Source organism: Xenopus laevis, chromosome 2S (genome assembly GCF_017654675.1).
Source record: "Xenopus laevis strain J_2021 chromosome 2S, Xenopus_laevis_v10.1, whole genome shotgun sequence".
NCBI classification, from domain to species: Eukaryota; Metazoa; Chordata; class Amphibia; order Anura; family Pipidae; genus Xenopus; species Xenopus laevis.
In genome coordinates this window covers 142665680-142693659 of record NC_054374.1, presented here as the reverse complement: position 1 = coordinate 142693659, position 27980 = coordinate 142665680, and the positions used below count along the sequence as shown (strand labels likewise).

At 40.1% G+C, this 27980-nt stretch overlaps 2 protein-coding genes across 8 annotated transcripts in view; one reads left to right on the top strand and one right to left on the bottom strand.

Moving 5' to 3' along the window:
- The window catches only part of proser1.S (proline and serine rich 1 S homeolog), a 35062-nt gene extending 33964 nt beyond the window's left edge, over nucleotides 1-1098 (bottom strand). For all 6 annotated transcript variants that reach the window (XM_018250209.2, XM_018250211.2, XM_018250212.2 and 3 more), the window contains exon 1: nucleotides 959-1098. The gene's annotated coding sequence lies outside the window, so the exon portion shown is untranslated. The remainder of the gene's footprint in view (nucleotides 1-958) is intronic.
- nhlrc3.S (NHL repeat containing 3 S homeolog) lies at nucleotides 1058-27980 on the top strand. 2 transcript variants are annotated; one of them, XM_041584489.1, is made up of 7 exons: nucleotides 1058-1208; nucleotides 3340-3492; nucleotides 7263-7413; nucleotides 8521-8715; nucleotides 10298-10389; nucleotides 11652-11764; nucleotides 25640-27980. In XM_041584489.1, the coding sequence occupies exons 1-7, from the start codon at nucleotides 1185-1187 to the stop codon at nucleotides 25869-25871; spliced, it is 960 nt and encodes a 319-aa protein (XP_041440423.1). In that variant the 5' UTR covers nucleotides 1058-1184; the 3' UTR covers nucleotides 25872-27980. The 2 variants fall into 2 exon arrangements, with proteins under 2 accessions (XP_041440423.1, XP_018105704.1); XM_018250215.2 differs by having other exon boundaries at nucleotides 1058-1280.

The window sequence follows — 27980 nt, the reverse complement described above, 5'->3', positions numbered from 1 at the left end:
TCCAGCTTCTACTCGGCTTCAAGCAAACAGGCTACGGGATTCTAAGCAGCAGCCGGTGAGAGGGGGATAGAGGAGTAGGTGGGGCTCTTGCCTTTGCTGGTAGCCAGGCTGAGAGTAGAAGAGCTGAGCAGCAGGCTGCTGCCCCCTTCTCCTTTTCTCCCCAGCACTGTCTGCTGTAGGTCACTCCAGCTTTTAGCTCTCCTTCCTCTTTCTACCAGGCATTCTCTTTTGTCTCGTTTACCTCACCTCCTACTGCTCCTTCTTTCCTACACCCCACCTTCCTGGAGCCCCCCAAGGACTACATCCAGATCTAAGGGTCGGTCTAGATTCATGAACCAACAACACCAGCAGCTCCATGTCATGCCAGGAGCAGCTCACTTTGCCCAGTCTACAGCCCAATTTGTTTGTGTACATATTTGGTTATTTTTGGGCTACTTTTAAAATAGTTTTTGCCTGTTTTTTTTTTTTTTTGTTTAAGTCTTTGGCTGGTTTTTAAATGTAAACCTGGCAAACCTGCCCAGTAAAGAGTTCTGCCCTAGAGTCAAGGAAACAGGGAAGGCCCATCTGGGGTAAGAGTCTCCAGTCTGAGCCTGGTTGTAACAGAACTAGCTGGAAAGACTGGTTTTAGTCAAGATATGGTTACCAAAACAAAAGGCCAAATGAGAAGGGCTGTGTACATTGAAGTTTTGCTAGTAGCCAAGCAGGACACTGGATCTCAGATCTGAAGCCTCTACTAGGAGCAGCTGGATATGTACAGCAGATTAATATGGCTGGAAGACTCCAGGTGTTATAAGTAGATCACAGCTCGCATCGGCCGCCACTTTGTCATTTAGCGCGCCCCTGTGCAAGGCGATATCACTCACAAACACCCCACATCGCTACTTGTACATCAGACCCCAGAACAGCGACTATAAATTCACCCTCCGCACACAGAAATAGCTTATTTCCCCCATTATACCCGGTTTCATCGTAGCAGCGTCCCACGAAGCGAAAGTTCAACAAACAAGAGAATAATCCTCCTTCTTTGAAAGCTGCCGATTGACCGATTACGCGCCGGCGCTTAGCAGTGACATCACTTCCGGTCAGGCGACACGCAGTGAATCTCGGGAACGCGCGAGCCGTGTTCTGACAGGCAGGAGAGATTCAATAGAATAGAAGCGTACAAGCGCTGATGCGGAAGCAAGATGAAGCGGCCGCTGAATTTCTGGGTGTGTGCAGTCTCCCTGGCAACCGTGTGTGCTCTGTTGCTCTTCCACTGGGATGGTTTCCATGCACACAAGGTGAGCGTGTGTATAGTCTGCGGCTCACTCCAACAAACATCACATGAAAGCTTATGGGCCCAGTCACACAGGCTGTTGTATGTCATGTCAGTCGCGCTCAGCTGATTTATTACTGATATAAAGTGAAACAGGGGCAATGTAGTATATTGGACATTTACAGTGCAGTATTCAAAGTGCAAAAAAGAAAAAAAATGCAGTTAGTTACTGTGTGGGGTCTGATAACACTCCAGCGTTGCAGTACAGCAGTGAAGAGTGACTGAAGTTTATCACAGCACAAGTCACATGACTGGGGGCACCTGGGAAACTGACAGTATGTCCAGCAGCCCCATGACTGATTTAGAAATGAAATTTCAGTGTAGAATAGGGTTCCCACCTTTTGCAACGGTGGAGACCAGACAGCGGGCGTGGCTGTGATATCAGGGGGTGGTGTGTCGAATAAAAGATTATTTGCAGCAGACCTGCGTTTTTCTGGTCTGTTCCACCGAACACGTAAATATCAGGGGGTGGGGCTATGAGTCTGCGGTCGGCCGATCGCCGTGTCAATCAAGGGAATCCTGCCTGGTTTTCCTTATTTGCAAAACCGGGGAAAGAAGTATTGACCCGGGCAGCCCTTCAAAATAAATGGCTCAAAAACAGACAGGTGGCAACCCTAGTGTAGAAGTCCACCGAAGCAGCGCTATTAACTGATGCATTTTGAAGAAAAAAATTGTCTGGGGCCACACATGAAATACACAAACACCTTTGATTTGAAAAATTAAAGAAAGTACACAGAAAAGATCTACAATACCAGTTGGATAACCAGATGGAGCTGTACACTGGAATATGGGACACCTGGATATTAAACAGACTTATTATATTATTATTACTAACTGGCCAATGGGCAGAGTCCCCCCTCCTCCATAGTTCACCACATTGCTACAAGCTGGCATAGTAAGCCTGTTCCTAACAAGACGACAGACTCGGGAGGTTAATGTGTCTGGATTTAGAGAGCACAAAGTGTTATTTCACTCTTTTGTTTTCTCTGTATTTCCATACATTTTTTTCCCTTCTCTTCCTTTTCTCTCTCCTTCAAGCTGGGCCACATACATGTGGCCACATGCGGCCCTCGGACCGCAGGTTGGGTACCCCTGCTTTAAATTGTACACGTTTCGGTTAGTTGTGTGACAGTAATTACATCACTAAGCACCATTTATATTATAAATGGTGCTTAGTGATGTAATTACAGTACTGTAATTACTACAACAAGAATATAAAATACACCAGAACCATAAACATTCTAATGATATCCTTATAAATTTTATACGGATATCATTAGAACGTTCACGGTTCTGGTGTATTTTTTATTCTTGTTGCCCAGCTAAGCCAATACTAAAGGACAAGGAAAGCCTTTCTAAACTAGTTTATTCCACTCATAAATCAGATGCAGCTGAAGCTAATCGTTAATTTTTTTAAATAAAACGCGCCTCCCTGATTTACTTTCATTAGTTCAAATATCCTGCCTGTAAATCGAAGCGGCTGTAAGTTGCTCACCCCTTGTAATAATAATAATCCAGGGTGTCCTCGTGTATTCACTGCCTACTGCAGTCCACCAATTTACTCCTGTCTCCACTTGCTCAAAGACTCTTTGTAGATTATACACAGTAATATCACACAATTCTTCGCTGTTCTCTGCCTAGTGCAGGGGAGAAGTTATAGAAGGCAGAGTACTAACAGGGAAGAAGTGGGAAATAGAGCAGTGTCGGCGAGAAGTACAGTAGGAAAATTAGTGTCTCTCTTTCATTAATGCCTTCTAACATGATTCTGTGATAATTACTCATTGTTCTGCCACTACCCAAACACTGTGTAATCAACAATTAAGGGTCACTATATTTTTTTTTTTACATTGGTTTAATGAACATAATTCAAGCAATAGGCAAGAAATATTTATGGTTTTTGTTACTTCTTTCCCTAAACAGCCCACAATGGGAAAATGGAAGTAAAGTCGCATTCTACTTCCTGTTTTTTGGTGCATTATTCATTATGAATCCGTGGCTTGATACATATGTATTTTCCATTACAGATCAGACTTGCCCTGCTGATTTACAATAAACAGGAGATGGCAAATCCACTGTACAAGTTAGATGTAGGATGGCCAAAAAATGCAGACTTCTTCACGGGTGTCACATTTGGTGTTGCTGTGGATCCTACAAATTCATTAGTTTATGTAGCTCAGGTAAGATCTATATGTTTTCTCTGTAAAGTTGACGTTATAGCTACCAATTTAAGTTTGACAAAAAGAAGACATTTTATATGGCCTTTCTTGCAGAGGAAAACAAGGGTACTTCATAAAATCAGATTTAAGATATGTACCCATTGGGGATATCGCTTAAAGCCAAAACCTTGGCACACGGGCGGTACTGCCTCTCCCAGCACAAGGGCGGGTACTGGAGCAGGTCTTAGATGAATACTGAAGCAGACGTAAAATGTAATTTGCATGTACCCAATTGGAGCACAATTGTGCTAAAAAATTAGCACTTGGTGCTGTCATGGTTGAAGTGTAGTGTCATTTACCTGGGCACACCCTGATTTTGAAGTGTAGTGCCTCACAAATTCATTAAAACGTGACCATAAATTACTGTATTCTTCTCTTTCTGACAATTCTCCCATAAAAAAACAAGTCAAAATATATGGTAGCACTGTGTGCCGTTTGAGTCCTAATGCTTTTTTTTTTGCAGACACACGGAAGATCAGAAAGCAAATTAACATTTTGACAGAAATGCATGCTCACTTGTGGGAATATCCATTACTCATAATTTACTAGAGAGACTTAAAGGAACAGTTTATTGTAAAAAATAAAAACTGGGTAAATAGATAGGCTATGCAAAATAAAAATATTTTATTCTAATATATTTAGTTAGCCAAAAATGTAATGTATAAACGCTGGAGTGAGCGGATGTCCAACATAATAGCCAGAACACTACTTCCTGCTTTTCAGCTCTCTAACTCTGAGTTAGTCAGCGACTTTAAGGGGGGCCACATGGGACATAACTGTTCAGTGAGTTTGCATGCAGTTCAGATTCAAAAGCAAACAGTTATGACCCACGTGGCCCCCTGTCAAGTCACTGATTCGGTACTGCCTGGTAACCAATCAGTGGAAATCAAGAGAGCTGCAAAGCAGGAAGTAGTGTTCTTGCTATTATTTTAGACATCCACTCACTCCAGCCTTTATAGATTACAATTTTGGCTAACTATATCGAAAGCATTATTTATTTTGCACAGCCTATCTATTTACCAAGTTTTTATTTTTATACTGAACAATTCCTTTAAGGCTTAGGTTATACAATGCTGTGCCTTGGATTTTCTCTGCCTGTGTTGTCTCTGCCTGTGTTTTCATTGTACTCCCATCCACTCCTAGGTGCCTTTGCACTTACTGCACGGCATTGGCCTGTGTGCAGATACATGGAGCGGATTTTAGTGTGCAAAAGCAAAAGTATGCATTTTCATGCCGATATCTGCTCCATGTGTCTTTACAAAGGCCAAAGCCATGTCAGTGCAAAAACCTGAATGATCAGATAAAAACAGTAGCCGCTGAGCAGGCACACTGAGCGGATTTCGGCATTGAAACGCTTACTTGTTTTGGCACTGAAATCTGCTCTGTATTCCTGTGTCCGGGCCAAAACAGTGGCTCCAGGTGCAGACAGATGAGTGGGCTGATGAAAACAGGGAGAGGCTGCTTTTATCTGCAGGCCTAGAATCAGCCTCGTGTAGCAGTAGCCTATGGGTAAGGGCACACAGAGTGTTGGTTCTACTGCTCTCAGCTGTGTTTTTTCTACAGACTATGAGAAGCAGATTGTTCTCTTACACATCTCCATGTATCTGGACTAATCTTGTAAGCAGGTGGAAGCTGCCTGTACCATAACCCTAATAGACTTTTCTTTGCCTGCAATTTCTACTGAGGTTGAGAAAAGCCGATGCACTCCCATTATCTCCTTCTGCACTGATGGGCACGGTCCCAGCCTGTGTGAAGACATACAGTACATGGAGTGGATTTTGGTGTGAAAGTGCATCAATTTTTCTTTGCCTGTGTAGAAACCACAGATGTATAAAAGCAGAGCATCAACCTTGTTTGGCACTAGCCATACCGCTCACTAGTAACCAGGCAGTGGTTTTATTGACAAATTGGAAGAGGAATTGAATAATGAGCAATAAAAAGAAGTAAAAATGCAATTGTAGCCTCACAAAGCAATAGTTTCTTGACCAGATAAAAAGTTACAAAGAAAAGGCCATTCTGGGTAACAAACTGGGCACTAATATGCAGTTCAGATACTGAAAACATTGCCATGCTGCTCACCCTAAATTCTCTGATGCACAGATCAAGTTTGAAACTAAACTGCAACACCAAATTATGAGTTATATTTATTTCTATCTACTAAATTCCTGCACAGTTTTTACATACCCTTAACTACCTTAAATGTATATGCCCAGAAAAAGACATATGCCCTAGGGGGTTGTGTTTATCTGTTGTTTACCTGTTAATTACATGGACTCAGAAATATAAGACTACACCTCCCAAATATTTGCATTTATAAAATACTCACTTTGGCACCTGATCAAGCTATGCAATGCTGGGACTAATATTAAATTAAAGGGATAACCTTTAAAGACAGTGGAAACCTACTATAACAGCTATTATACAGTGCCACAGGATCCATTATCCAGAAAATGCCGAAAGCTTGGAATTACAGGAAGGCCATATCCTGTCCTTTTTAAAGGGAATGTAAAGGCAAAAAAATAAAACCCCATTTTTACTTTCTTTAATGAAAAATAAACCGGTCTCCAATATACTTTAATTAAATAATGTGTACTGTTTTTATAAGAAACCTGACTGTATGCAGTGAGATTCCCCCTTCATTTACTTACTCTGACTGCTGCAGATAGGAAACTTCAGACAGTCCCTAACTGCTCTGCAGGGAAACTATCATACTTTCAAACAGCAGGGGGGGAACTCTCCCCCACCTTATTTCCCAGCCATGCAGAACTCAAGCAGCTTTGTTTGTTTGCCTGCAAAGCAGTCAGCGACTGTGTATAGATTCGTATTAGATGTTATTTTTTCCTTTACATCCCCTTTAATGTTTCCAACTCTAATGGCAGGGACAAAGATCATGGAGCCAGATTTAAACAGATAAACTGGGAACTCATTGATGGATTATTTTGCTGCAGCAAAATAATCCTTCAATCGTTTGCTCTTTTGAAAAATGGATTGCAGTGCAATTCTGCTGGAGCAGCACTATTAACTGATACTTTTTGAAAAAAACACATTTTCCCATGACCGTATCCCTTTAAATAGAGCAGACCTAACCCACCCACTCTTGAGGAATGGGAATGGTTAAATATTCAATATTACAAGGCCAAATATATCTCAAGAGGGGACCAGGATAAATTCATTGATGTTTGACTCCTGTCATTAACCTAGCTACTAATGACCCTTATTATATAAGGACAGAACTGATCAACTGCTGAGTAAATTATCTGATATGACTGAAACTTAATGTGGGTGTTAACCCCCCCCCCTTCTCACTTATCTGTCCTATTTCTGTTTCTATTTACTTATTTCTTTAATATCTATTTGTTCTCTTTTAGTCGTCTGCTAAAAAAAATCCACAAATATAAGCTAAAAATAAATAAATAGGGCATTCTATAAAATACTAAGTGAACATAAAGGTGAACTGGCTCTTTAATATGACCAAAAACCTAAAGATCCACCAGCACACCCTGGCCTCTCCTATTTGCTGATCTTTAATGTGACCCTCATGACTAATTAGTACTGTTTGTCTCTAATATACACATTCAGTAGTACTGAAGTACAAACTGAGAAACCAGTAATTCTACATAACCCTGTGTGGTTAAGTCATTGGAAGGTACAAATAGCTGCCGGTGAGAATTTGTCATGTGATGGCCAATGGCAACAAATTATTTTCTTTTCTTTGTTTTCCTTCTATTCAGAGAGGGGAAAATGTATCCAAAGTGCTGGTATTTACAGAAGAAGGATATTTTAAAGAGCGGTGGAATACAGATTCGATCGACATGCCTCATGGGATATTTGCAGTCAGCACTGCTCAAGAGCATTCCGTTTGGATAACAGATGTTGGACAAGGCAAGTGCATTCATTGCTGAACGTACAAGAAATGTTTTTGGGGTGCAAGAGGCTGATTTCCTTTGCAGAGGAAACATTTGTATAAAGAGAGCACAGTGGGGCCCTTTTATAAACACTAGGCAAATTTGCACCTGGGTAGTTACAGCAATGGTTTGTGGAAAAACCTGTCTTTAGTAGGGATGCACCGAATCCAGGATTCGGTTTGGGATTCGACCAGGATTCGGCCTTTTTCAGCAGGATTCGGCCGAATCCTTCTGCCCGGCCGAATCAGATTCAGTTCGGTACTCAGCCGAATCTTTAGTGAAGGGTTCGGGGTTTCGGCCGAATACAAAATAGATTCGGTGCATCCCTAGTTTTTAGTGGCTGAAAAAATGGTCTCCGTTTTGCAGAGACAGAAATTTTAGTGTACTGGCTGCCAGTACAAACTGGAAAATGTGACAGCTTTGCAGACTTTCAGCAAATGATTTTTCCAAACTCTTAACGAGACAGATGTATTGTGTATCAAACTGGGGAACCCAGCAGTCCAGTCTTTCTTTTCTATGTAACATAACTATTCCTGTCGGTAAAGTATTAACAAACTGACACATTTATCAAAGCAATTATATGACAAATGCCAATGGACTGAATTATTTTCCCTCTCTTTGCTTCCACTATATTAATGTTACTGCAGAGCAGTCATGATAGTGACTTGATTCCTTCATTTGCATTATGCCACATTTTAATTTGGTTAAAAAAAGTCAATAGGGGTCATTCCTGCCTTAAAAAGCAAGGTGTAAAGTGTAAAAATACGGGCACAGTTCACCATATTTTTGCTCTTTGCACCCTGCCTTTCAGCTGCTCTAGATGAACTGACAAACACTACGGAGTACAGAGACCTGTGGTTGCACCCAAGAATGCATGTATTCAGCAGCACTGTATTCATGAGTGGGGGCAGGCTTGTAGGAATGCATTGCACAAGGTGCTGAGTGAAGACACACCCAGGATAGAAGGGGTCACTTCTGTTTGGGGGCCTTTGGAAATGAACCCTTATGTTTTTTCCATAGAAGCACTTCCACATATCAGTGGTTCTTTCTGTATAATGAGAACTAAAAAATTATTCTCCTACAGGGAAGTTTGGGCACACGGTAAAAAAGTATTCTCCATCTGGAAAACTCCTTCATGTCCTTGGCACCGCAGGGAAAGCCGGCTCAGCTTTGGATCAGTTTGATCAGCCTGCAGAAATATTTGTGGAGAACTCGGGAGAACTGTATATTGTGGATGGAGACGGTGGGCTTAATAACAGGATTCTGAAGTACAGTAAAGGTACAGTTCATTCCAAGTGGTCTCTTATCCCTATCAGCAACATTTGGTCACAAGTGCCCTCATAGCTCAGTATAATGTGATTTTAAAGGAGAAGGAAAGCTACAGAAAACAATAGTGCAAGCTATAACACTATATTTATTCTGTAGAATGCTTTTCCATACCTGAGTAATCAGCTCTAGAAGCTCTCTCTGTTTGTTTAGGATAGCAGCTGCCATATTAGCTTGCCATGACATCACTTACTGCATTAGTTTCTCCCTGCTCACTCATAGCTCTGAGCTCAGATTACAGCAGGGAGCATGCTCAAGCCCAAGCTGAAAACAGGAAGTCTGATACAGGAGCCCATGTGTACACAATAAAAGGAAAGAAATGCTGTGTTTCTTTTGACTGAGGACTCAGAGCAGCATTATTTTATTAGTAAAGCTTACTTAAAGTGGACTTGTCACCCAGACACAAAACGCTGTATGATAAAAGTCCTTTTCAAATCAAACACAAAATCTAATTTTTTTTTTATTAAAGCATTCATAGATGTTGTAAGTTAATTTAAAAATCTCAGCTTTCAATCAAATATTGTCTGACCCTCCTCTATGCCAGAGGCGGGGCAGACAATTACTTTCACTTTCCATTCAGCACTTCCTAGATGTCACTGCTCTCCCCACATTATCCCGTTCTCTTTACCGTTTAATTGTGTAGCCAGGGCATGGGGATGGACATCAGGTCCCCCATTCTGGTGCACAAACAAGATTCTGAGATGATGCAAGGCTTGTCTTAATAACAAAATGCTATAATTCTGAATTCCCAGACTGAAGGAAACAAGATTCAAATAATTTATACAGTGTAATTAAAGTTCATTTTGCTTCACTAATGTGATAAAATAGGATTTTGATTTTTTTTGGGGGGGGTGACGGGTCTCCTTTAATTTTATCCTTTCCTTCTCCTTTAACGGAATATTAAAGGAATATTGTCATCATATAATCCTCCTCCTATCTAGTACTGTAACTGTATACTGTACTGGAAATTTACAGTAATTATGCTGAATGTATATCTACAAACCCTAGTAGAGCTCTTGCTCTAAAATAATACTCATAATAATAATATTACACATTGTTCTCGGGTCTAATACACACTCTTTATTCCTATGTCTTTATAATGTTCTGTGCTTGGCATGCAATTAGCATTGCGTTTGAAAGATATACAGTATGCTTTTGATGCATGTTATGTTAATTGTAGGGGTATGTTGACGAATTCACCCTTCTGTTTACTACTTCTGTAAGATTCCTGATAAAATACATAGGGATTTTATGGGGCAGTTGCCACATAAAATCACAGTGGATTTTCTCAGGAATCTTAATGTTGCCATGTGCTGAAGGGCAAAGGCATCAAAACAATCCTTTTGCCTTACAAAGTTCCTCTGCCTTCTATCCAACCATCTACCAGTCAGCCTGAGTGCCCCCCGACAATTTAGCATTCTCGTGTGTTAATAAAGAAAAATACTTAATGAATCAGGGTGAAAACCTACTTTTTATTGCAGTGCTACATTGTACAGGATGAACGTTTCTTGCTAACATGTGGATTTATTTTCTAGATTTCTGGCTGCTTTGGACCATGGGAGGCCGTGGCACCCAACCTGGTCAGTTCTATATCCCACACAGTGTTGCCGTGGATGAAATGGGAAGGGTAAGAATACTTTTTATTTGCTAGCTTTAACCCTTTCGCAGGCGACAATCTTGACCCTGTGCCAGCGAAGAAGAGTCTACATTTCTGCATTCCTTTCAAATGAATATTAATTGCATGCTGCTAGACCTCAAGCAGTTCCAAAGAAGCTACTGGCAAAGGAAGGGCTTAAAGGAGAAGGAAAGGCTAAAACTAACTTTATCAGAAAGGTCTATATGAATACACCAGTAAACCCTCAAAGTAATGCTGAGTCCTCTGTCAAAAGAAACACTGCATTTATTTCCTTCTATTGTGTACACATGGGCTTCTGTGTCAGACTTCCCGTTTTCATCTTAAACCTCCAGGGCAGGCTTTGAGCATGCTCAGTTTGCTCCTCTTCCCATTCCTCCTCTCCTCCCTGCTGTAATCTGAGCTCAGAGCTATGTGTTAGCAGGTGATGTCACAGCAAGCTAATATGGCAGCTGCTATCCTGTTTACTCAGTTATGGAAAAGCATTCTAAAGAATAAAAGTGGCGTTCTAGATTGCACTGTTGTGGCTAATCTGTTGGCAATAAACTGCCCTTGGTATCTTTTCTTCTCCTTTAATCTCCCCCACCCATGCACTGACAAATATAGTAGGTAACATAATAAGCTACCTGTATGGCTGCTGCATGTTCTTAATATTTAATAGCATTCCACTCTATCTTTGGCTTTTCTTGCAAACTTGGACATTGACACATACTTATAGCAACATTTCACAGAACTCGAGATCCTATTTCAAGCTTGAAACTGGAGTGATGGCTGCTATTGTTAGATGGTATTGGCACTATGAATGAGCCATATTTACCTGGCCTTGTTCATTCTGATTCAGGTCTTTGGTGCCTTTTTAGATAGCAAGGGAATTAATCTGAAGCTGTGCCCGTTACAACAGTGTGTACAAATGCAAGTGATGGCAGTATCAGCAGTGGGAGGACATGGGTTGGTCATAAGACGCAGGTTTTTCTCCCAATTATAATATTCATGCCTGGCCTTTACCCTCTGCTGGTTGTTGAACTAAAACTCTCATCCCTTACCCATAAATCAAAGGGTTAGATATCCTTGACCGATAGAGACTACAGTGTTCAGTATTATTGTCACTATTGCCCACTCCTTAGAGCAGTGATTTACAGTAAGGTAAAAAAAAAAGATCTACATTCCTTCAAGTTCAACCCTGCTGTGTATTTTCAGTGTTTGCTGTAACTATTTTTTTTTTAAAGAAATCTGAATCTGGGTTTTGGGTTTTATAGGTCTGGGTTGCAGACAGGGGAAATAAAAGGATCCAGGTGTTCGACAAAATCTCTGGAGAGTGGATCGGAACATGGAGCAGCTGCTTCTCAGAAGATGGACCTTATTCCGTCAGGTACAGACAAATGCTGCATACAACAAAATGTTTTTGTTTTGTTCAGAATACTAATGGTAACAATTGTACTGAATATTAATGGCAATAGGAGGTTATTTATATGGTAATGCCAATAAAACAGACAAATGTTGTTCTTTATCCTTCCTTATCCCACATTTCCTCCTTCCTCTCCATCCATAATTATATTCCTTCCTCTCTTCTGATATTCTCTTCTCTTCTATCATTCTGATTTTGTGTTCTCTCAGTTGATTCCCTATCTGGCTTATAGGGTGTTGTTTAATGTATATTGGGGTGTGCTAAATTTTTAATCACAGTAATTGCGTTCCTCTTTGAAAAATGCTCTAGCCCAAGGAGCTTTTCTTCTCTGCGCCACATGGAGAAAGACATTCACTGGCACACAAGGCAGGTGCAAGCCCGTGCAAAGTCTATTGCGGAAGTGCACCGTTTCGGGGTAAGAGCACTTTGTTAAACAAAGACCCTTTGCTTGAAAGGGGTCTTCCACCGAAACTTTGCATTTCCACAATAAACTTTGCACGGGCTTGTCCCTGCTTGCACCTGCCTTGTGTGCCAGTGAATTTCTTTACCTCAAAATGTTACATAGTTAAATCGGGTTGAAAAAAGACAAAGTCCGTCAAGTTCAACCCCTCCAAATGAAAACCCAGTATCCATACACACTGACCCCTCCCTACTTTCACATAAATTCTATATACCCATATCTATACTAACTATAGAGTTTCTGTCCAATAAGTCATCCAAGCCATTCTTAAAGGCATTAACTGAATCAGCATCACAACATCACCCGGCAGTGCATTCCACAACCTCACTGTCCTCACTGTGAAGAACCCCCTACGTTGCTTCAAATAAAAGTTCTTTTCTTCTAGTCTAAAGGGGTGGCCTCTGGTGATCCACTTTATGGGTAAAAAGGTCCCCTGCTATTTGTCTATAATGTCCTCTGATGTACTTGTAAAGTGTAGTCATGTCCCCTCGCAAGCGCCTTTTTTCCCAGAGAAAACAAGCCCAACCTTGACAGTCTCCCCTCATAATTTAAGTCTTCTATCTCTATAACCAGTTAAGTTGCACTTAGTCTCTGCACTCTCTCCAGCTCATTTATATCCCTCTTAAGGGCTGGAGTCCAAAACTGCACTGCATACTCCAGATGAGGCCTCACCAGGGACCTATAAAGAGGCAGAATTATGTTTTCATCCCTTGAGTTAATGCCCTTTTTTATGCAAGACAGAACTTTATTTGCTTTAGTAGCCACAAAATGACACTTCCCAGAATTAGACAACTTGTTATCCACAAAAAAACCCTAGATCCTTCTCATTTAAGAAAATTCCCAACACACTGCCATTTAGTGTATAACTTGCATTTATATTATTTTTGCATTTATCAACATTGAACCTCATTTTCTAGTTTGCTGCCCAGTTTTCCAACTTAGACAAATCACTCTGCAAAGTGGCAGCATCCTGCATGGAACCTATAGTTCTGCACAATTTAGTATTATCTGCAACAATAAAAACAGTACTTTCAATGCCCACCTCCAGGTCATTAATAAACAAGTTGAAAAGCAAGGGACCTAGTACAGAGCCCTGCGGTACTCCACTAACAACACTGGTCCAATTGGAAAATGTTCCGTTCACCGCAGTAAACTTTGCAAGGGCTTGTCCCTGCTTGCACCTGCCTTGTGTACCCGCATGGGTAGGCGAATGCGCAGTAGAGTTAATCTTTACTAGAGTAAATCTTCTGGGACACAGATAAAATATGGCACTGAGAGAAAAAGTACCCAGGGTCGGTGTATTTTTTGAAGAGGAGGATCACCAACCCAGGGTCAGATGTAAGCTTAAATTAGAGGGTTGTGCTTAAAGGGGCAGTTAACCTTTAAGTTAGCTTTTTAGTAAGTTTTAGGACAGTGATCCCCAACCAGTGGCTGGTGAGCAACATGCTGCTCTCTGACCCTTTGGATGTTGCTCCCAGTGGTCATAAAGCAAGGGCTTATTTTTGAATTCTTGTCTTGGAGGCACGTTTTAGATGCATAAAAACATTTGTACTGTCAAATACAGCTGCAAGTCCACATAGACAATTACAGCTCAAAGGGTTGGTGACATCAGCAATTCAAGTCATTTGACGGTTGGAATATTTAGCAGCATTACACCGCTCTCAACTACCAAGTTTTGAAAAAGTGTGGTCTCCATGGAACTCTTTGCACTCTTTGATAGCATTAGTAAATATCATTAAATGACGATGCCTCCCCAAAAACCCCCGGGCTCAGACGGCTTAAATTGTTCTTTCACTTCATATGTTCCTTTCTCTCTCATTCTCTCCTCTACTTTTTTGTTTTTCCCCCCTTTCCTTTTTGTTACCCTTTATTTTATTTTTTTTAAATCCTCAACTTGTTTTAACCATACGGCTCATATAATTTATCACTCTTCAACAGGGAAGAGATGTTCCATAATGTGTAAGGCTTGTCCGCATAATGTGTACTAATAATGTGTACTAATGTGAAATTGTGTATGGATGTTATGATATGAAAATTAAAATTTTTACTTAACCCTTTAAGTGCCACAGAACGTAGAATCTACGTTCTGTGGAAAAGTAACTTGAAATGCCACAGAACGTAGATTCTACGTTCTGCAGCACTTCCGGGTTCTGGAGCGGAGGAGCGGCTGTTAGAGCCGCTCGCTCCGTTCCGCATCGATCCCCTGCCCCTAGGCAACGAGCAGAGCAGGGGATCGAGTGGCCCCTGGGGCGCGATCGCCCAGGGGCCCAAAAACAGCAGCAGGCACGTGTAACTTACGTGTCCTGCTGCTGCAGCCTACACCGCGCTGGATATCTCCGCCCCCACAGCACAGGCACACAGAGGACGTCGCAGATCTCTTCCTGAGGCCCTTCCAGATCGCCTGCAACAGTCTCCAGCGATTTTTTCAGGTTAGTGCAACAATTACACACACAAACACACCAACACACACTTATTACAGTAATACACACTTAGATTCACACTTACACACACTTACACATACATTTTTGGGGATTGGGGGGGTCACTTACACTCACTGCACTTACACACATGTGCACACGCACACACGCGCACATAACATGTAATTTACCATTTGTACACACGCACACGCACATACATGGCATTGTGGCTTTTTTTTTTTTTTCTTATCGCATCGTTTCTTTTTTTGGCTGAAAAAAATGTTTTATTGCCATTACGAATAGCGTATTCGCTAACCGTACTGTGCAATATCTTTTTTATGTTATTTCGGTGATTATATTGCAATTTTGGGTATTTTGGTGCATTTTTAGCCATTTTATTGCATTTTTAGCCATTTTATTGCATTTTCAGCTCTGCGTATGTTGTGTTCACTTGTTTCTAGCCGTATAACCTGTTTGGCCCAGCTAAAATATTCAAACTGTGATTCTGACGGCCGATAACACGAGTCTGGAAAAAAAACATTGATTTTTGTGGTTTTATTGGATTTTTTTGCATTTCACTCTTTACTGCCTTATTTTGTTTTGCCTTGTAAATTTTATTTACTATATATCCATTTGGGGGTCTCTGTGTGCCACATAGTTTGGTATATCTATGCATATTGGGCATCAAAGTGTTCAGTAGACCCCTGGCGTTCATATTTAGGATGTTTTATGCTGATACGTTACGAAATGTGGGGCATATAATGGGGTAAAATTCAAGCTTTGTGACGATTTTCAGAAATTTGATAAAAACCGTTATGTTCAGCATTGCTTTGCAGTTTGGCAGTTTACAGTAGAAACATTTATTTACCCATATTGTATTCGTCAGAATGTGTACTTTCTGAAAATATATGGTTTTCTGGGGTCTCTGTACTGTTAGGGGGGTCTAATGTCGCATAATACACACACCAGGTGCTCAAATTGAAGCAGCCAGCGCGTCAGCCGTGAAAATGTATATACACTATTGTCATTTGGGGGTCTCTGTGCGCCACATAGTTTGGTATATCTATGCATATTGGGCATCAAAGTGTTCAGTAGACCCCTGGCGTTCATATTTAGGATGTTTTATGCTGATAAGTTACGAAATGTGTGGCATATAATGGGGTAGAATTCAAGCTTTGTGACGATTTTCAGAAATTTGATAAAAACCGTTATGTTCAGCATTGCTTTGCAGTTTGGCAGTTTGCAGTAGAAACACTTATTTACCCATATTGGATTCGTCAGAATGTGTACTTTCTGAAAATATATGGTTTTCTGGGGTCTCTGTACTGTTAGGGGGGTCTAATGTTGCATAATACACACACCAGGTGCTTATATTGCAGCAGCCAGCGCGTCAGCTGTGAAAATGTATATACACTATTGTCATTTGGGGGTCTCTGTACGCCACATAGTTTGCTATATCTATGCATACTGGGCATCAAAGTGTTCAGTAGACCCTTGGCGTTCATATTTAGGATGTTTTATGCTGATACGTTACGAAATGTGTGGCATATAATGGGGTAGAATTCAAGCTTTGTGACGATTTTCAGAAATTTGATAAAAACCGTTATGTTCAGCATTGCTTTGCAGTTTGGCAGTTTGCAGTAGAAACACTTATTTACCCATATTGGATTCGTCAGAATGTGTACTTTCTGAAAATATATGGTTTTCTGGGGTCTCTGTACTGTTAGGGGGGTCTAATGTTGCATAATACACACTCTAGGTGCTCATATTGCAGCAGCCAGAGCGTCAGCCGTGAAAATGTATATACACTATTGTCATTTGGGGGTCTCTGTGCGCCACATAGTTTGGTATATCTATGCATATTGGGCATCAAAGTGTTCAGTAGACCCCTGGCGTTCATATTTAGGATGTTTTATGCTGATAAGTTACGAAATGTGGGGCATATAATGGGGTAAAATTCAAGCTTTGTGACGATTTTCAGAAATTTGATAAAAACCGTTACGTTCAGCATTGCTTTGCAGTTTGGCAGTTTGCAGTAGAAACACTTATTTACCCATATTGGATTCGTCAGAATGTGTACTTTCTGAAAATATATGGTTTTCTGGGGTCTCTGTACTGTTAGGGGGGTCTAATGTCGCATAATACACACTCCAGGTGCTCATATTGCAGCAGCCAGAGCGTCAGCCGTGAAAATGTATATACACTATTGTCATTTGGGGGTCTCTGTGCGCCACATAGTTTGGTATATCTATGCATATTGGGCATCAAAGTGTTCAGTAGACCCCTGGCGTTCATATTTAGGATGTTTTATGCTGATAAGTTACGAAATGTGGGGCATATAATGGGGTAAAATTCAAGCTTTGTGACGATTTTCAGAAATTTGATAAAAACCGTTATGTTCAGCATTGCTTTGCAGTTTGGCAGTTTGCAGTAGAAACACTTATTTACCCATATTGGATTCGTCAGAATGTGTACTTTCTGAAAATATATGGTTTTCTGGGGGTCTCTGTACTGTTAGGGGGGTCTAATGTTGCATAATACACACACCAGGTGCTTATATTGCAGCAGCCAGCGCGTCAGCCGTGAAAATGTATATACACTATTGTCATTTGGGGGTCTCTGTACGCCACATAGTTTGGTATATCTATGCATACTGGGCATCAAAGTGTTCAGTAGACCCCTGGCGTTCATATTTAGGATGTTTTATGCTGATACGTTACGAAATGTGTGGCATATAATGGGGTAGAATTCAAGCTTTGTGACGATTTTCAGAAATTTGATAAAAACCGTTATGTTCAGCATTGCTTTGCAGTTTGGCAGTTTGCAGTAGAAACACTTATTTACCCATATCGGATTCGTCAGAATGTGTACTTTCTGAAAATATATGGTTTTCTGGGGTCTCTGTACTGTTAGGGGGGTCTAATGTTGCATAATACACACACCAGGTGCTTATATTGCAGCAGCCAGCGCGTCAGCCGTGAAAATGTATATACACTATTGTCATTTGGGGGTCTCTGTACGCCACATAGTTTGGTATATCTATGCATACTGGGCATCAAAGTGTTCAGTAGACCCCTGGCGTTCATATTTAGGAAGTTTTATGCTGATACGTTACGAAATGTGTGGCATGTAATGGGGTAGAATTCAAGCTTTGTGACGATTTTCAGAAATTTCATAAAAACCGTTATGTTCAGCATTGCTTTGCAGTTTGGCAGTTTGCAGTAGAAACACTTATTTACCCATATTGGATTCGTCAGAATGTGTACTTTCTGAAAATATATGGTTTTCTGGGGTCTCTGTACTGTTAGGGGGGTCTAATGTCGCATAATACACACTCCAGGTGCTCATATTGCAGCAGCCAGAGCGTCAGCCGTGAAAATGTATATACACTATTGTCATTTGGGGGTCTCTGTGCGCCACATAGTTTGGTATATCTATGCATATTGGGCATCAAAGTGTTCAGTAGACCCCTGGCGTTCATATTTAGGATGTTTTATGCTGATACGTTACGAAATGTGTGGCATATAATGGGGTAAAATTCAAGCTTTGTGACGATTTTCCGAAATTTGATAAAAACCGTTATGTTCAGCATTGCTTTGCAGTTTGGCAGTTTGCAGTAGAAACACTTATTTACCCATATTGGATTCGTCAGAATGTGTACTTTCTGAAAATATATGGTTTTCTGGGGTCTCTGTACTGTTAGGTGGGCTAATGTCGCATAATACACACACCGGGTGGTTATATTGCAGCAGCCAGCGCGTCAGCCGTGAAAATGTCTATACATATTGTCATTTGGGGGTCTCTGTGCGCCACATAGTTTGGTATATCTATGCACATTGGGTATCAAACTGTTTAGTAGACCCATATGTTTATATTTAGGATGCTTTATGCTGGTAACGATACATGGACAATACGATGCTGGAAAGTTGAAGCTTTGAGGCAATTTCCACATATTTCACCAAAACCGACAACTTTGGGAAAGCCTTGCGACTCAGTAGTTTGGAGCAATAAGGCATGGGTACCCATTTTAGATTCTGTAGAATGTGTACTTTCCAAAAATGTATGGGTTTGGGGGGTAAACATATATTTCTGTGTTTTTACCCCACAAAAATGCAGTCAATGTGTTGATTTTTCATTAGCTGAAGTTACCCACGGGACTGTTTGTATGCGCTAACTTCATTTTGGGGCCTCTAAATGCCAGATACTTTGGTAAACCTATGAACAATGGCCACCAAACTGTTCGGAGGAACCCTGGCAATCATATTTAGGGTGCTTTTTCTTGGTGCATAACGATACATGGGTGATATGGTGCTGAGAAGTTGAAGCTTTGAGGAAATGTTCAGATATTTCACCAAAACCGACAATTGTGGGAAAGCCTTGCGACTCAGTAGTTTGGAGCAGAAAGGCATGGGTACCCATTTTAGATTCGGTAAAATGTGTACTTTCCAAAAATATATGGGTTTTGGGGGGTAAACATATATTTCTGTTTTTTACCCCACAAAAATGCAGTCAATTTGTTGATCTTTCATTAGCTGAAGTTACCCACGGGACTGTTTGTATGCGCTAACTTCATTTTGGGGCCTCTAAATGCCAGATACTTTGGTAAACTTATGAACAATGGCCACCAAAATGTTCAGAGGAACCCTGGCAATCATATTTAGGGTGCTTTTTCTTAGTACGTAATGACACATGGGTGATATGGTGCTGGGAAGTTGAAGCTTTGAGGCAATTTTCAGATATCTCACCAAAACCGACAATTGTGGGAAAGCCTTGCGACTCAGTAGTTTGGAGCAGAAAGGCATGGGTACCCATTTTAGATTCTGTAGAATGTGTACTTTCCAAAATATATGGGTTTTGGGGGGTAAACATATATTTCTGTTTTTTACCCCACAAAATGCAGTCAATTTGTTGATCTTTCATTAGCTGAAGTTACCCACGGGACTGTTTGTATGCGCTAACTTCATTTGGGGCCTCTAAATGCCAGATACTTTGGTAAACTTATGAACAATGGCCACCAAATGTTCAGAGGAACCCTGGCAATCATATTTAGGGTGCTTTTTCTTAGTACGTAATGACACATGGGTGATATGGTGCTGGGAAGTTGAAGCTTTGAGGCAATTTTCAGATATCTCACCAAAACCGACAATTGTGGGAAAGCCTTGCGACTCAGTAGTTTGGAGCAGAAAGGCATGGGTACCCATTTTAGATTCTGTAGAATGTGTACTTTCCAAAAATATATGGGTTTTGGGGGGTAAACATATATTTCTGTGTTTTACCCCACAAAAATGCAGTCAATGTGTTGATTTTTCATTAGCTGAAGTTACCCACGGGACTGTTTGTATGCGCTAACTTCATTTTGGGGCCTCTAAATGCCAGATACTTTGGTAAACTTATGAACAATGGCCACCAAAATGTTCAGAGGAACCCTGGCAATCATATTTAGGGTGCTTTTTCTTAGTACGTAATGACACATGGGTGATATGGTGCTGGGAAGTTGAAGCTTTGAAGCAATTTTCAGATATTTCACCAAAACCGACAACTTTGGGAAAGCCTTGCGACTCAGTAGTTTGGAGCAATAAGGCATGGGTACCCATTTTAGATTCTGTAGAATGTGTACTTTCCAAAAATGTATGGGTTTGGGGGGTAAACATATATTTCTGTGTTTTTACCCCACAAAAATGCAGTCAATGTGTTGATTTTTCATTAGCTGAAGTTACCCACGGGACTGTTTGTATGCGCTAACTTCATTTTGGGGCCTCTAAATGCCAGATACTTTGGTAAACCTATGAACAATGGCCACCAAAACTGTTCGGAGGAACCCTGGCAATCATATTTAGGGTGCTTTTTCTTGGTGCATAACGATACATGGGTGATATGGTGCTGAGAAGTTGAAGCTTTGAGGCAATTTTCAGATATTTCACCAAAACCGACAATTGTGGGAAAGCCTTGCGACTCAGTAGTTTGGAGCAGAAAGGCATGGGTACCCATTTTAGATTCTGTAGAATGTGTACTTTCCAAAATATATGGGTTTTTGGGGGGTAAACATATATTTCTGTGTTTTTACCCCACAAAAATGCAGTCAATGTGTTGATTTTTCATTAGCTGAAGTTACCCACGGGACTGTTTGTATGCGCTAACATCATTTTGGGGCCTCTAAATGCCAGATACTTTGGTAAACTTATGAACAATGGCCACCAAAATGTTCAGAGGAACCCTGGCAATCATATTTAGGGTGCTTTTTCTTAGTACGTAATGACACATGGGTGATATGGTGCTGGGAAGTTGAAGCTTTGAGGCAATTTTCAGATATTTCACCAAAACCGACAACTTTGGGAAAGCCTTGCGACTCAGTAGTTTGGAGCAGAAAGGCATGGGTACCCATTTTAGATTCAGTAGAATGTGTACTTTCCAAAAATATATGGGTTTGAGGGGTAAACATATATTTCTGTGTTTTTACCCCACAAAAATGCAGTCAATGTGTTGATTTTCATTAGCTGAAGTTACCCACGGGACTGCTTGTATGCGCTAACTTCATTTGGGGCCTCTAAATGCCAGATACTTTGGTAAACTTATGAACAATGACCACCAAAATGTTCAGAGGAACCCTGGCAATCATATTTAGGGTGCTTTTTCTTAGTACGTAATGATACATGGGCGATATGGTGCTGGGAAGTTGAAGCTTTGAGGAAATTTTCAGATATTTCACCAAAACCGACAATTGTGGGAAAGCCTTGCGACTCAGTAGTTTGGAGCAGAAAGGCATGGGTACCCATTTTAGATTCAGTAGAATGTGTACTTTCCAAAAATATATGGGTTTGGGGGGTAAACATATATTTCTGTGTTTTTACCCCACAAAAAATGCAGTCAATGTGTTGATTTTCTCAGTAGCTGAAGTAAAGTCCTGAACAATTTGGATGTGCTAACTTCATATTGGTGTCTCTAAATGCCAGATACTTTGGTAAACCTATGCATAATGGGTATCAAATTGTTCAGTGGACCCCTGGCAATCATATTTCAGGTGCTTTTCTTGGTACCTAATATAGTTTGGGATATGCGGAGCAGCAAAATAAAACCTTTGAAATGATTTTTCAGAATTTTGAATTTTTTGTTGAAAAACCGCTATGTTCAGACAAGCTTTTATGTTTGGTAGTTGGGAGTAGAGAGACATAGTTACCCATTTTGTAATCGGCAGAATGTGTACTTTTCAAAAATGTATGGTTTTCTGGGGTAAACCTACGGTTTCAGGATTTTTTGCCTTGGAATCTAAAGCATGCCGTTTTCTGCCTTAGTGCTTTCAAAATTCGGTAATATACTGCCGGGAGTTTTTGCTGTACAGAAATCCTAAATCTCCCTAAAACTATACATATCTGGTATTGGCACGTTCGAGAGACATAAGGCTTTCCAAATCAGTTGGATTTTCATCCGTAAAATGAAATATTTTTCTGGTATAAATTGATATACGATGAAAAATGGTAATTTTTCATTTTTTTTTGGTATTTAGCACTATAAATTTTTTTGCACAGGTGGAAATACATGAAAACTCAGGCAGATTTAGAAAGCTCAGTTTCTACCGAAAAAAACAATGTATAGTTTTCCTAGGTAAACTATAGGTTTCCCCTCAGAAAATGCCCCTAAAGTGAGAGAGCACAAAATGTTTCAAAAACGGCTGGCATTTCGCGTAACCAAAATGTGAAATTCTGCTGGCACTTAAAGGGTTAAATAAAGAGTTAAAAAAAAGGTTGGGGGCCCCTGTTTTAGAATGTGCAGTTCTTAGCATTTTTTCCATTGATCTCCATTTTTTATTTTTCGTTTCTGAATTATTTGCCTTCTTCTGCCATTTTCCAGCTTTCAAATGGGAAGCCAAAATACTAATTCTCTGTCTGACTGCAGTTTTATTGTTATTGCTACTTGCTTTATTGCTATTCAGAGTTCTCTCCATATTCCAGTCTCCCATTCACATCACTGCTTGGTGGCTGGGGTAAATTAGGCCCTAACAATCAGCAGCTGAAAATCCAAACTGCGAAGCTGCTGAACAGAAAGATAAATAATACAAAACCATAAAAAAGAAGACCAATTGCAAATTGTCTCAGAAGATCTCTGTTGATGGAGACACTCACCCCAACACTGTCTACCTCAAACAAAAAGTTGATTCAAAGGTGAACAACCCCTTTGACAACTTGACACCCAGCAGTGATTCTATATATTTTTTTTTTTTTTACTTATATTTTATTAAGAAAATTTTCCTTTTTTCAAAATACAAAAAAGAATTCAGACAAAAAAAAACACATTAAAGACAGACAAATGCAGCAAAATACAAATAAAAACTTCACATAAACAACAACAATGATGTCCATTAGTGGGCTACACATATATATTTATATGCGGCCTTATTCTCTCCTTCATTGTCCTTGACCCCTCCTCTCCCTCGTCTATATATTCTGATCATTGGCCATAATCTATCCCCATTATTAGCCATATTTCTTTATAAGAAGCCTCTCTCTTTTAAAGCTTTTAAGTATATCTGGGCTTTTTACCCCTCATTTGGAGCCCACATGTTCTTCCAGAGATATTGGTAGCCCATTTCAGCTATCTTATCCCCAATTTGTGACTCTTATGTAGTAAATAAAAGCAAAAAGGGAAAAAAAAAAATCAATTGTCCTTAGATATGTGTCTAAGTGTATAATTAATAAGAAGTGAATAAATTACAAAAGAGTGAGAAAAAAAAAGAAGGGAAACTATATATATATATATATATATATACGTGATACTAAAGTGCATAATGTGCAATGCATCTGGCTACTTTACCTAGTGAATACTCCCCTAATTGCAGGGGGTTCTTTAAATTATGTTCTCTGTGTATGTGTGTCTTCGTAGTAGTGTGCAACTCTATGTGATAGTTCACTTATGTGCCCCTTGCCATCTGTAATATTTATAGGGAGAAAAAAAAAATTTATACGCATATCTATAAGTCAGTATCCACGGCAGAGGTCTTACCTGCTACCATCTCCTTTGCCGCTAATTACATATGTTATAGGGGCAAAACACCCAATAATTATATCCCCTAGGGTAGTGATTTTATCATCCAACTCTCCTATTATTATTATGTCTGTCACATTTTCTAAAAAGAAAGGCTATTCAGTCTGTGGCATATTAGCATACCCTTCAAGTTCCCATACAGACCATATTTTAAGATATTGAGGAATTGCATTTTGTAGGTGGGCTATATTTGCTTCAAACCACTTGTTGGCATTCACTCTATCAATAATTTCCTTGATACTCGGGCACTCGGGATTTCCACTTAGATGCTATCGCTATCCAAGCAGCCATCAAAATTTGGTTTGCCAATTTTTGGCTAGATTTTGATAAGCCCACAAAAGTTCTGCCCAATAAGAAGGTAATTATATCGAGTGGGACTGGTATTGGCAGTACTCGGTCTAATATCGTCTTAATTTCCATCCATAGTAGTTTAACAGTTGGGCATTCCCAAAAGATATAAGGTAATGTACCTATTTCTCCACAATTTCTCCAGCATTGAGAAGTATGCTCCGGAAATAGCTTATGTAGTCTATCAGGGGTGTAATACCAGAACATCAGTATCTTATAAATATTTTCTTTTTGTCTTACACATGTACTCATTTGATTTGCATTACGCCAGATACCCACCTAATCTTTTTGCGACATTCGATTCGATGTTTTTATGTTCCATTTAACCATATACTTATGGTGTCCCATACCTACCATGGATGGACTATTAAGAAGCCTATATATCTTAGAGATAAGTCCCTTTTGTGGTAAGCCCTTGTTAGCTAATAATTCAAATGCTGTACTCCCAGCGTCTTTTGCATTAGTATAATACGGATTTATAAAGTGCCGTAGTTGAAGATATTCAAATTGGTATAAGGTGGAGTTTGGCATTAAATTTTTTAATTCCTGAAAAGTTAAGGGCGCACAGGTACGTCCATCCAGCAAGTCTCTTATCGTGAATATACCTGTGCGTCCCCAGCTCCCACAAAAAGATGTATTCATCCCCCGAGGGAAATTAGGGTTGTGTAGGAAGCTTGTATTTAAGGAATATTGTGATATCAACTCCCGCTTATGCCTTAGTTTATGTGATTCTATATTTTAATCTTTAAAGGGATACTGTCATGGGAAAACATGTTTTTTTCAAAACACATCAGTTAATAGTGCTGCTCCAGCAGAATTCTGCACTGGAATTCAATTTTCAAAAGAGCAAACAGATTTTTTTATACTCAATTTTGAAATCTTACATGGGGCTAGACATATTGTCAGTTTCCCTGCTGCCCCAGTCATGTGACTGCACTTTAGGATGGAACTACTTTCTGGCAGGCTGTTTTTTCTCCTACTTAATGTAATTGAATCAGTCTCAATGGGACTTGGCTTTTACTATTGAGTATTGTTCTTAGATCTACCCATTGTTCTGTTGTTAGGCTGCTGGGGGAGGGGAAGTGAGGGGGTGATATCACTCCAACTTGCAGTACAGCAGTAAAGAGTGACTGAAGTTTATCAGAGCACGAGTCACATGACTGGGGGCAGCTGGGAAACTGTCAACATGTCTTATATATTCAAAATTTTATATAAAAAAATCTGTTTGCTCTTTTTGAAAAATGGATTTCAGTGCAGAAGTCTGCTGGTTTTCCCATGACCATATCCCTTTAAGCAGCACCAGCAACAGGCAGAAAAATGTGCAGGAAGAATATTTTCAGTTGACTTTCATGCATTTTCCATTTATGATCATAAGTAAAGCTGCAGGAGTCGTGTGCCACAGTCCTAAGACCAGGTAACATAAAAATAAAAAGATCATTTAAATATAAAAAAATTTTATGAACGGCAGCAACATAAATGACTAAAAACAAGATATTGTTTCAATACTTGCTTCTATTTTCTGTTAAGCTCATTAGACCTTCTTTATATGATTCGATTCTTTCTCTGTCATTTCCCTAGGCTTACAGCAGACAAGCAGCACTTTGTGGTGGCACAGCTAAACATAAACCGAGTTCTATTCCTTAGTGTTCCTCCAATAGGAAGCATTGGAGACTGCTATGTTGCAGGTGCCATTCAGATGGCAGAAGGAGTCAAACCACATCTCGTCGACGTCAATATAAACACTGGTTCTGTGTATGTTGCAGAAATAGGTGCTCAGCAGGTCCAGAAATACGTTATGGTGAAGAATTGAAGCATTTTGAATGGCAGGACCTGCTTAGTGACTGTGTGTAAAATTATCAGACACGGGCTGTAGAGTCCTGCGCGGATGCAAATTTTGAGACCCATGACCGCAACTGCCTTATCCACAACCTGATCCACCATTAAACAGTAAAGTGCTGTTGCTGCAAACTGTAAGTGACATCATCAAAAGTGGGCGGAGACAAAAAAGTTTTGTAAAATTTTAATAGCAGTAAAATATAGACAATGGAACAGAAGATAAGAAATATAGACGAGACCCGCAACTGACCAGCGACCTGCTTCTATACCCACACCTGAAAATCCTACTCGCAGGGTACCAGCTTTTTTTTGCGAGTAACCGGCAGCAGGTCCGGACTGAGAATTAAAATAGGCCCTGGCATCTCAGGTACACAGAGGCCCAATCAGCCCACATAGAGGCCCAAACAGCCCCCACCAGCCCACTAAATACTGACTTTCTATGGGACCTTATAGCAGCCCCTCTGGCATTTGCCAGAACCCACAGATTGCCAGTCCGGGCCTGACTGGCAGGTACCCAACCCGCTGTAGGACTGTAACGGGAGATGCAGCACATCAATACTTCCATACAGGACATCCGTCAAGTTCAGTCTTTGTCCAAATAGCTCTTCCCTAACATCAGAGGAAGGCAAAACGCCATCTGAATCTCAAATTTGCCTCAGAGGCAGAGGGAAATTCCTTCCCTACTCTCAGAAATCGGTCCAGTCCTTGGATCAACTTTGCACTTAGCACTCATATCAGTAACCCTGTATTTTCAGTTTTGCTTTATATCCATATTAATTGCACATGAAGAAGAGATGATTGGGATAAGAAGATGTTATGCTTGACATGGCTGGAGTTCCTGTACATTTCAACTGATCTGATGCATTTCATTTCCAGTACTGAGGCATCTGTGCCTATTGTTACTACTTAACCAATTGCAAGGATGTTATTTATCTGCCTATTCGTCTGTGTCTCTATAAGTGGGAGGAATCATAACTGATATAATGAGACCTTGATGAAGAAACCTTATCCAAGTCAAACCACTTTGGTCAGTATAATGGCCCATTAAAGGGGGGAGGGGGAATGTTTAAAAAAAATTTAAAAAAAAAAACCCACCCCCAGCTCACTGCCAGGCACTTGCTAATTCATCCACTGGGGGATACCCCTCTAAATTTTGTGCACTTTACTGTATGTTCTTATTCTGCGGATTGTTGGATGTTTCTGTTAATCACATTTTGTTTCTATTTAAATTCCAGTTCTGTAGCTGAAACCAACTAAATAACAATATGGGAGCAATTATAGTCTGGTTTGGCTGATTGTATTTTAATAATTACAACCAAAAGGCATTTAATCTATATTGGCCCAATTCATTTTATAGCATATTACCTCAATTTTATTTTCTCAGTGATTAAACTGTAGTCCTATTTGACGTGATGATGGAACTGCTGTCCCACAATTCCATTTCATTTGTGTGCATAAGCCTTAACGGGGCCGTTCACCTTTAAGTTCTGACTCTGTCCATCTTTTCAAATGGGGTTCACTGACTCGAGCTAAACAAATGTATTGTTATTGCTGCTTTTTATTATTCCTCTTTCTGTTCAGACCTCTCTTATTTCTATTCCAGTGTCTTTTTCAAATCAGTTCATAGTTGCTAGGGTAATTGGATCCTAGCAACGATGTTTAAATTGCAAACAGAAGAGCTGCTGAAGAAAAAGCTAAATAACGCAAAAAACACAAAACTCAACCAATTGTCTCAGAATTTCACTCTACATCATGCTAAAAGTTAATTTAAAGGTGAACAACCCCTTTAATAATTCTGTCATTTTCTGTCACGTTGCGATGAGGATTCATGTATTTGTGTATTTCATAATTTAATGATTTTTTTATTTTTTGGCCATGAGAATGGGAGTGATAAGAGCTCTGATGGGGTATTTGCAGCCACAAGTGAAGTGGGATTATGTCACCATGCTTTTATTACCCACAATTCCAGTGTATTTAGAGCTGCAAGAAAGCGACGTGCCTGACGCAGTTACGGTTGAAAACGCAAACAGTGTGTATCAACATGAATCAGAGGTAATTGCATTAAAATATCTTCTTTATTCAA